This window comes from Diachasma alloeum, unplaced genomic scaffold (assembly GCF_001412515.2).
Source record: "Diachasma alloeum isolate Michigan unplaced genomic scaffold, Dall2.0 Dall_scaffold_00539, whole genome shotgun sequence".
Taxonomy (NCBI): Eukaryota; Metazoa; Arthropoda; class Insecta; order Hymenoptera; family Braconidae; genus Diachasma; species Diachasma alloeum.
Genome location: NW_021680671.1, coordinates 240,749 through 251,755, shown reverse-complemented (window position 1 = coordinate 251,755; position 11,007 = coordinate 240,749). Strand labels below are relative to the sequence as shown.

Below are 11,007 nucleotides of genomic sequence, written 5' to 3'. Positions count from 1 at the left end.
AAATCGCGTGACATAAAATCAAATAGAATCCTCCCCCCCCTAACAGTAACGAAAGTTTTTAGTTTCAAAAACCAAGTTACGGATTTCGAGAAACTCATGGTTTGAGAAAGTATTGTACTGAAAATTAAAAATTGGTTACTTAACTTTAAAGAAAAATTGCCAGAATTTAGTCTCAAAAATCTACTTATTTCAAGGCAGAAAAGTTTATTGGATTTTTAAATTAAGAATGGTCACGTTTCTGTTATTAAATTAAGAACTTTCGTATTTTTCAACTAAGAAGGATGGAAAGAAATAAAATTATTGAAATAACTGAAGATCAATTTGACATTAATTGAATCAAAGTGTCAAATGGTGCTTCAAAGTGTGAATTTATAAACATGAACCTATTCATTTTCAAATAAGCGGAAGCATCAGTTTAACCCTTAAGTGGTCGATAATGAGGGAATCCCCGCCGTTTTTTTATTTTTTATTTTTACACAAAAACTTGGTGAATGAAAAACCCATAAAAATGTGTATTCTTACTTTCAAATATATGGAGCACATCAACGTATTTTTTTCGGTCCAGACGTACACCAATGAATTATTAAAATCTTCTGAAAACTCACCTCGCTGAAAATCCCCATGTTTAGCTTCAAAATTTCATAATTTTGCACTTTTTCAAATCGAGTTTTTGGATTATCTGAAAACGATTTCGCTTCTATACCCCCATTTCTTATTCATTGAAAATTCAAAACAACCCGTGGACGTGGAATAAATTTTTTTTTCTTAAAATCATAAAATACACGGGGTGTGGATTCTCTTACCGTACGACCAACAACGTTCGGTGGAGAGCTGCGACCACTTAAGGGTATTATGGCGGCGTCCACAGCTGGAAAAAAAAGCAGAGAATTCAATGAAAATTGCTGAACAGATTATTCGATCCATTTGAAAGCCGTGTGCAAAATGTCAAGACCCCTACTTAAACAATAATAATGCGAATAATTTTTGAAGTTGCTACTTATACACGCGGTTGAATCTATTCATAACGTAGGAAATTCACAAAAATTACCGATGCCCCATTCAACTGCGTGTATAAGTAGCAACTTCAAAAATTATTCCCATTATTACTGTTTAAGTAGGGGTCTTGACATTTTGCACACGGCTTTCAAATGGATTGAATAATCTGTCCAGCAATTTTCGTTGAATTCTCTGCTTTTTTTCCAGCTATGGACCCCGCCATAATACCCTTAAGGGTTAAGAACGAGACTGTTCCTAAATTGAGAACCTGAATGTTCTTGACACGAGACTTTTCAAGACCTTACATTTTCCTAAAATAAGAAGCAATGTAGTTTAAGTACATTTATACTAGATTTAAGTAAAAATGACTGATAATTGGAACTTTTTTTCTTTCATTTTGAGGGACAATTTTCATATATTAAATACGAAAATTTTACTTCTTTTCAGAATTTTTTTCTCCCTAGATTTCAGTACGAATTTTTTAGAGACGTATTCGAAACTACACCGAGAAGAAAAGTCTCTGATATCTGAAGCATATTTACTTGAGACAAGTAATTTTTTTTCAATCACTTAATTCTCCTAGGCATCTCAACTCATGTGGCCTGAGAAAGGTCTCATGCTTTAAAATATTCTTGTACTCAAATATGATTTCGTCGGAAATTTATTTATTATTTTTTCCATTGTCGCAATATATATTTAATGGTTTCATGATTTTTTATGCACCTCTGTTTCGATATGGAATACATTCATGATGTAACGCGCAACGATAGCGATAAATGAGAATTTATTCGAGTTCCGTGAAGCGCAAATATTCTGAGATGTAAGCCATTAAAAGTAATTTACTTCTCTCAAGTAAACATGATCTACATATTGGGAAATTTTTCTCTCAGTGTAGAATTTTTTTCTCTCTGAATATTGATGAAGTTTCCTCTCTCTGATGAAGTTTTTTCTCTCTGAATATTGATTGAAAGTTATGTTTGAAGCGATCAACTCTTCAGGACAATGACAGATATTGTGGTGGCTGAGGGCTACGCTGATCTCGGATACAACTACATAAATATCGATGACTGCTGGTCGGAAAAAAACCGTGGGCCCACCAACGATCTCATCCCAGATCGCCAGAGATTCCCGTATGGACTCAAGGATCTCGGTGATTATGTAAGATCATCCTATCCCATCCGGAACATCCAGTTTTTGCAACAGTTGTAGCTATTTCCAACACTCCCTGTTCACCTTCACTTGCTTTCCACATACTTCATGCTGAATTTCTTTCATTCACATTTCTAGTTTCTCGGTGTGTCAGAGTGATCTTTCAGCTTGATTTTTTTTCCTCCAATCTTGATCTTTCATGCTACTTATGATATTTTTTCCATCACTTTTACCGATAATTGTCGAATGAGAAAACTATTAATTGTCGAATCTACATGTAACAAATTAATACGCAATTTGTTTGGGGTTCTTTACGATCGAGGAAACTTCTTTCACTTTCTTTTTTTGCGTGTGTGATTTATTTCACATTTCTTGGTGAGAGTAATGTTGAGAGAATTGAGTTATTATCAGGGATTTTCATGGAAGTTAGTCCCGGGCAATATGAATTTAAATACTCATTTGTCCTGGATAAACAATATAAACACCAGAAGAAGAATCTTTTCAATTCATGTAGACCACAAATTAATTACTGAAATTGATTTTATGATGCAACTTGAATTATTATTTGAATGAAGACATTCTTGAAAATTTTTGTGTGAAATTTCTGGTGTTCTTGAAAGCAATGAAATGGCAGTTTCACTGGAGTTTCAAAGCATTTGTTCATTGAAAATTCAGAATTTTATGAATAACTCAATGGAAACTTTCACTTTCAGTGATTCATGATAATGAGGAGAAATAAGGAAAATTCAGGTAGATATATTCTTGAAGTTTCAATTCATGGAAGATTCTGTGTAATTTGGTACTGAATATTCGTATTTTGACTGAAAATTCGAGGAAGTTCGAGTGGAGGATTCTTGTCTTTCTGCTGTTGAAAACTTTGATATTTTACAATTCTTTCTCCCCTGACTCGAATTTCACTAGCGAAGTGGTTTAACGCTCCAAGTCGATTTAGCCTCTCGCTGAATTTTTGAAGAATATCTCCGAATCTAGGGGAGATAACAAAATTCTCGTAATGACCTTTTTTGTAGAGCGAATTGAGAGCTTTAAAAAAGGTCATGACAAAAACTTTCCTATCTCCCTTAAATTTCGAGATATCCATTGAACACTGGGCAATAGTCAAAGGAGCTTAAACCTTTTTGCTGCTTCGCTACTGAATTAATGTTACCATTCTTTTTTCCAATACTGTATATTTTTTCTCTGTTCCAAAAAAACTCAATGAATTTAATTATTACAAATTTACAATTTGATGAGTAAGTCTTTCTATTTTAGTTCAATTATGAAAATTAATAGAAATTAGAAACATTCAAATGATTATATTTTTACATCTTCAATTAATTAGAAATTCAAGAGAGTTAAGAAATTTTCGTCTTTCTTCTGCTAAAGAAATTCCAAATCCCCCTGAATTGAATTCAATGTGGCTCTCCTGGCTAAATTATCAATGGAATAAAATGAATTTGGTTGCGTTGTGTTTGATAAATTTCACGCAGCTAACGCCCACATGGTGATAATTAAAAACACTCCATTTTGCCCTATCTATATCTATATTTCCCGACGGAGTAATTTTCTCACATTCCCATTTGAAGAGTGATTTACGAGAATTAAACTGTGTATTCTCACATCAATTTCTCATTATTCCCATAGTTTCCATGAATTATGAATTTCGCTATTATTATGGATAAATCATGAATGCAAGAATCATTATTATGATAGATTTCGTAATGTAATGGGGAAAATTGATTCAGATTCACTCGAAAGGACTCAAGTTCGGTATCTACGGTGACTATGGCAATTACACGTGCGGCGGATATCCCGGCAGCATTGCACACATGGAGAGAGATGCAAGCATGTTCGCATCGTGGGACGTTGATTATGTCAAATTAGATGGATGTTATGCCGATCCGTTTGACATGGACAAAGGTAATTTTTCATTTTGATTGTTCTTTCAGAAAGCCATTATAAACAATTGCATGATTATTCTCAATTTTTCTGCACAATGGCGAGAAGGTAATAAAAAACATTGCCATCAATCGTATTTGATTTCTCTCTTCAGGGTATCCTGAGTTCGGCTATCACATGAACAGCACCGGGCGCAATATGGTTTATTCTTGCAGCTGGCCAGTTTATCAAATCTATGCGGGGATAACTGTGAGTGAATACAGATAGAATAGAATTCCTATGGGTATTTGGATATTTTTAATTTCTCTACCTGAAGGGGGGAAGTTATTGGAATGATCCCAAAATGAAAGGGTGGATCTATTTTAATTTACAAAATTTATGATTGAGAATCTTCAAATGTATAAAGCAATTCTCACCAACTTGTGAAAAGTATTGAAAGGCCTTTTCAGTTGGGAATCTACACGGAGAAAAATACTACTGCCTGCACTGGAAATTTTAATGAGTAACACGTCAATTTTTCCCGGTTTTACATGAAATTTTCACAGAAATCCCTAGAAATTGTACCTTATTGCCACTAGACTTTGTCTGAGGAATTTCTCTTCGTGTAGAGGAAGTATTCTTTTCATTTACCGAACCGACAGTTTTTCGAAAGAATAATGGAAAATTCTAATGAATACTACTAGAAACATTAAAGATAGCTTCTATTATACTGAAGTGAGACATAAAAAGTCCGTTTATGTCTATAATGAGTGATTTAGGGTAAAACGTCTAGTGTTGGAATGAATAAGAGTCGTCAAATACTAGTGAACGTATGAAGAAGATTCAATAATAACTTGAATATGGAAACGTTTCAGGAGGTTTCATTAAATTTATGAATATTATATTAGTTTTTAACCCATTGTCGCACGGAGCTCCGGAGAAGTATCGGTGTGAGGGAAGTAGAGAGTCCGTCTGGGTATTTGTGCGGCATAAGAGAAGCACGACAGCGCACGCGGACCACTATAAAAAGTGGAAAAGTGGGGGGTGTCGAAAAAGGTCAAGAAATTGATGATTTTTTTAATACATTCTTTGATTTCTTCAAAACCCGTATGCAAAATTCTAGATACTCTAGGAGAATGGGTGAAACATTTGAATTTTTCTAAAAAATGCATTTAAACACGGCTCTTATGGGAATTCGGAAAAATATATTTTCGTTGAAAACGTTCTCAGTTACTGAGAAAAGTTTTCAGAACTTTGGACCTGAAATCACCCATTGCCAAAATCAAAACGTATATGCAATTAATACATGCATGATGATACTTCAGGGAATTAGAATTAGAAGTGGAAAAATTACACCAACTACAAACAAACTCTTCTGACATTGTCAGTAAAATGACACATTTCCGAGTTGAATGCGTCAATAATATGAATAATGAATACATTAAACTATATGAATGGAGAATTGGAGTCACGCAATGAGTCATTATCTAGAAAATGAATGATTTTAGGAGAAATTGTCTGCGATAGTTTTCATTGTAAATTTTTTCACCTACATAAAACTCTCTTAATATTGTGCTTCACAATTCATTACTGAGATAATTGTATAATTACAATGAAATGATGAATGTATCACAGATATACAATCAGAATTGGAGTGATGAAATCAGTCGTCAAAAGACACTCTTTATTGGAAACGTTTCTCACGTATCAACATAGAATGAATGCACTGAAGATATGGTATCAGGAGTGTAATGAGAACATGCGCTATAATCTGAGTAATGAGTGATTTTTCACGAAATTATTAGGCGACATTATTTTCATGGAGATTGTCTCACCTATGAGAAATCTTTTCTCATATTTCTCTCGAAAACGACTCATTAAGAAGAAATCGGGTATTCCAAGTAGTTCGGGCAATTTTTCTCGGGAAAAGCCTTTCCAGAGTTTTTAGAATAAACCAAGAGTATGTTTTGGGCATAATATCAACCTTAGTTTCCGAAAAACTTACTTTTCCGTACTGATCTTCAGTTTTCCTCGTCCGGAAATTGGTATTGGCCCTTCCCCAAACTCGTAAAGGTGAAAATCACTACGGAAAAATATCGTTCACGGCTAGTGCCATGGGGTTGTTTTACTCGCGTGGTTGGCCAGTCCTCGCCTTCGCCTCAAACGCCAACTCCACGCGAGTAAAAAACTCCATGGCACTCGCCCTGAGATATACTATTTCGTTTTTCGAGAAAACGATGTTTGAAAAACGAAATTTAACACATTGCGTCTATTAGAACTGTATTCTCCCATCTTTCATCCAAGAATTCAAAGTCTTGAACCGTTTTCTCTTACACATAACCGTATATGGCTTTGTTCGTTATACTCTCTAGATATTTTTTTCGATATTGAAAAAACTAAGTTTCCGGATAATAGCAAAGAATCGAATTAGAAGCCTCTTGATTAGTACACTGAGAGAAAAATTTGCTAATATGTAGACCACCTTTACTTGAAGTAAATTAAGAAGTAAATTATTTGCAATGGCTTAGATCTCAAAATGTTTGCACTTCCCAGGTAGGGAAAAACGAATGGGCCGAACTCGGTCCAAGCCCGGCGGCCGGGCTGCCGAAAATCGAAGCCCGTTGCTCAGCCGGGACCGCGCCGGGCAATATTATATGCTGTTGTATGCCCCTCTTTAGCCCAAAAAATTATAGAACTTTTCTCGAACATGAAACCATTGAGTTCTCAGTAAAATTTACAGAATATTCGATACTGACAGGAATTGATGAAAAATATAATTAGATTCTGTAACCATAATTTCGTGCTCCATCGCATGCTCGTTCCTATTATTGCGCTAACTGACAATGTTGAAATATCGAGTTTTAACCCATTGGCTCATGAGAAAATCAACAATTTAGGATATTTCGGTGGTGAAAGAAGATTGAACCTTCTTTTGTCACTAAAAATGAAAAAATCGAGGAATGTTTTTACGTTATGTAGACAATGATTGGCTGTTTTTGAATTACGTTCCTTTATTAATTCACGAGAAAAAGATGTTTTAAACAATACCAATATATCGCAGAATATAATGTGGTTGATACTGATTATGTCACACTGTTGAGAAAATTTGGCTGAAATGTCCAGTACACTTCTGAGGAAATTTTTATCACATTTTAGCTTCATTGAAATTTCAAAGAATTCTGACATTGAAAATTTAATATTTTGTGGCAAAATCAGTGAAAACTATAGATTTCAGTTCAATTATTTCATGAAAATTAATAGAAAACAGAAAAAATCAGGTAAATATACTCCCGAATTTTCAATTAATCAGAAATGCAACGTAAATTGGTACTGAGTGTACATGTTTTGATTGAAAATTCAAGTAAGTTGGGCAATTTTCGTCTTTGTGCTGCTCAAAAAGTCTCAAATTCCATTGAATTTTCAGTGAATCTTGAAGTTTAATGATTCTTTTCCTCTCAAATCGAATTCAGTGTCGCTCCCCTGAATATTACTAGTCAACGGCCCTCGAAATTTCAATTTTTTCCCAACAGTTTTCCACGGACTTTAGTTGGAAAATAAGAGAATGAAATATATCCAAAACTGTAGCATTCGTTATAGGGAATGATTTTAAAAGATAATAATTTTTAAAATTCCAGCCAAATTGGACGAGCATAATAAACCACTGCAATCTCTGGAGAAACTACAATGACATTCAGGACTCCTGGGCGAGTGTGGAGACGATAATTGATTACTATGGTGACAATCAAGACAGCATTGTGCCAAATGCAGGACCAGGCCACTGGAATGATCCAGACATGCTGATAATCGGTAACTTTGGGCTCAGTTACGAACAGAGTAAAACGCAAATGGCACTTTGGGCCATCTTCGCTGCACCACTGTTGATGTCAGTGGACCTCAGGACAATAAGGCCTGAGTACAAAGCCATTCTTCAAAATAAAAAGATCATTGCTGTTGATCAGGACCCATTGGGCATCCAAGGACGCAGAATTTACAAGGTTCGATCAATATCTCATTTTCTTCACATAAAATACGCTAACAACAAAAATTATTTGAACTAAAAAAATGGTGAGCAAGAATGAAAGATCTTGTGCTGAACCTTTGGAGAATTTTCTGAGATGACAATTTTTCGTCGCAAAAATAGATTTCGTTCTTTCAAAAAGTTGACATTTTTTTTGGGCAAACATTCCTTGTTCTATACTATTTACTACTGACTTTATTTTGCTTTCAAAAAATGTTTGTTTTGTGTGAAATAAAAACCGGGGGTTTTTCTTTGTGGTTATCCAACATTTAAAAGTAGGAAATTAAGGCCCGGGTGTACTATCTTTCGAATGTTATCTGGATTTTTTTCATCTTTCGTAATCCAAAATTGTCAATTGAGTGGTACATCATGTAGAAATTCCCAAAAATTATAATAGAATGATAAAAAAAAAATTGAAAAAATTCTGAACTTTTTCAAAGAGCGTTTTTAATTGAGATTCAGAATGAGTTGAAAAAAGTGGAAATTACAAATATCTGATTCGCTGTGGCAAATTATCTATTAGCTGTAATTTTCCATGGTGGATAACAAAACACTAACTCCTCATGGGAAGTGACAGCTAGGTATCTCAATTTTCAAAACAGTGGTATGTAGTCATCTGCCATTTTTATGTGATAAAAGTGTGATTAAAAAATTCTCCAAAATATTACAACTTTTTTCAAAGAACCTTTTCCGTAATAAATGTCTCTGTGCAGTGTGGGAAAAGATTTACGAAATCTGTCTTCCTCCTGCATGATATTGGGTGACAGGCCGCTATTTGTCAGCGTAAATCAGATACATTTTTCAATTTTTTGTTATACAACTTATTCTGCATATAAATTAAAAATGCTCTTTGAAAAAATTAAGAATTTTTTCTACTTTTTTTTGACTATTCATTCATGATCATTCAGATTACGAAAGATGAAAAAAAACCTCGAGATAACATTCTAAAGACAGTACACCCGGGCCTTAATTCGCTAATAGAATTATTATCAACCTGTGGTTTTTTTATTAGTCCATAAAAGCTTTGTGTAACAAAATTTTGTTCCTTAATATACAATAGACACATTCTTGAATAGCCTCAATGACTTGGTGATCTCATTATTCATAAGTTTTCAATGATTTTTCCAGGACAAAGGCATCGAAATTTGGGCTAGACCGATTACTCCAGTGTACCAGAACAATTACTCTTACGCTCTTGCCTTTGTGAATAGGAGAACGGATGGCACGCCCTCGGATGTGTCAGTTACGCTGATGGAATTGGGACTGAATTTTTCGGAAGGTTACAAAGTTGAGGTGAGATATTTTTCAATTCTCCCACGGTTTAATTAATCGTTTCGGTCGGCAGTGAAGTGCATTTCGCTTAAAGGTCTTTGGGACATGTGAAGTTTTTGGTTTCCAAAAATTAATAACAGGACAATTCTAAAATTCAACAACTGCAAGGGGAACCTTGACCGTTTAACACTATTATTCACTTCACTGGAGCAGGGAATGCATAGAAAGGAACTTTACCAATGCATGAAGAGCAACTTGACGAATTTATGACAAAATTACTCTTCATGCATTGATGAAGACAAATAATAGACAAGTGTAAGAACAATAGATTTCGCATGCTGACACACTTGCCTGTTATCTAGCCATCGACATGAAGTTTTGAAGAGCCAGCAAGATTTTTGATGGGCAATTGCTAGCAGCAATAACCATTGCTTCAAGTTCTTGATTCTCATTTTATTCACACGAATTGCTTCTATTGCAGGATCTCTACGAGGAAGAAAAGTACGGTATCCTAGTTCCCGAGACGAAGATCAAGGTCAAAGTGAATCCCTCGGGCGTTGTGATCCTTCGTTGTGATATCTACCTAGACGCTATACTCGCACGTAACCATTATTCCCGATTTTCACCATTCAGTCCGGTGTTCGAAGTTAGACAGAACTCTTTCGAATAGATAGTTACCTTATTTTTGTATTGTTTATTACGTTTTTTGCCAATTAAGCAGTGATCTAATACTCTCATTTTAATTATTAATGACAGGTTGATTGATTGTTACTGATGAATTTTTACACAATTGTAGACGAAACATGAAATTAAATGGAACAAATATGAGTGATGAGTTGTTACTGATTCTAGTTCTCCCGCCCCACTGTTGATCGATTCATTTGGGGTAGGTCCAGATCTCATAAACATCTGAACACAGATAAGCAGATAACTCCGAACAATTTGGCATCTGATCTGTAATAAACACAGAATGCACCAAACAGGGAAAATGCAAGAACGTACGGACAATCACCAGAACTGAGAAAACCGCCCTGTTGTTGACCTTCTATGAAAATTTGAAAAAAACAAATGAATCTTCATTCAATCAATACTCTGTATGCATGGCGCATTGCCGTGATTAAATCAAACCTCGAAATGAGGAATTACTCAGAACGGACATACACAAGAAACCATTTGCGATCCATATTGCCGGTGTGGTAATTTCACTAGCCTATAATAAAAGTGGCATACTCGGAGAAAGAATTCTAGCAAAAATTTGTGTGCTACACGTACGAAATTAGTACATTTCGTCATTAGGCCGCAACAAAACTTTTTTTGTGATATCTGCCTGGAAATAGTATATTTCGATACGAGTGAGATGGAATTTTCATAAGTGTGAAGTGCCAATCACACGAGTTCCAAATTTTTCTTTCCCCTTCCATCAAGAAAATGGAACAAAAAAACTTGGAAGATTTGAAGTGAGGAAATTCTATAGAAAATATCTCAGTTAGAATAAGTTCTATACAAAAATCGCATTCTATTGATGCTTTTCATAGAATACTTTCTTTTGAACCTTTCAATAGAAGCGGCCAAAAACTAATAGAAAGTTCAATAGCAATCCAATAAAATTGTCTAGAATTCACTAGGCTTTTCTGTGAAATTTTTTCATATTCTCCAATCCATGGCACTGTACCATGATCACCAAAAAATTCAGTGGT

The 11,007-nt window shown here is 34.7% G+C and overlaps 1 protein-coding gene across 5 annotated transcripts in view; it reads left to right on the top strand.

Moving 5' to 3' along the window:
• Positions 1-10,139, top strand: part of LOC107042922 (alpha-N-acetylgalactosaminidase) — a 26,813-nt gene extending 16,674 nt beyond the window's left edge. For all 5 annotated transcript variants that reach the window (XM_015264178.2, XM_015264177.2, XM_015264175.2 and 2 more), the window contains exons 3-8: positions 1,980-2,154; positions 3,888-4,062; positions 4,196-4,290; positions 7,656-8,015; positions 9,167-9,331; positions 9,792-10,139. In XM_015264178.2, the coding sequence (XP_015119664.1) occupies positions 1,980-2,154; positions 3,888-4,062; positions 4,196-4,290; positions 7,656-8,015; positions 9,167-9,331; positions 9,792-9,980 (1,159 nt within the window). In that variant the 3' untranslated portion in view covers positions 9,981-10,139. The remainder of the gene's footprint in view (positions 1-1,979; positions 2,155-3,887; positions 4,063-4,195; positions 4,291-7,655; positions 8,016-9,166; positions 9,332-9,791) is intronic.
• Positions 10,140-11,007: the final 868 nt, after the last annotated feature.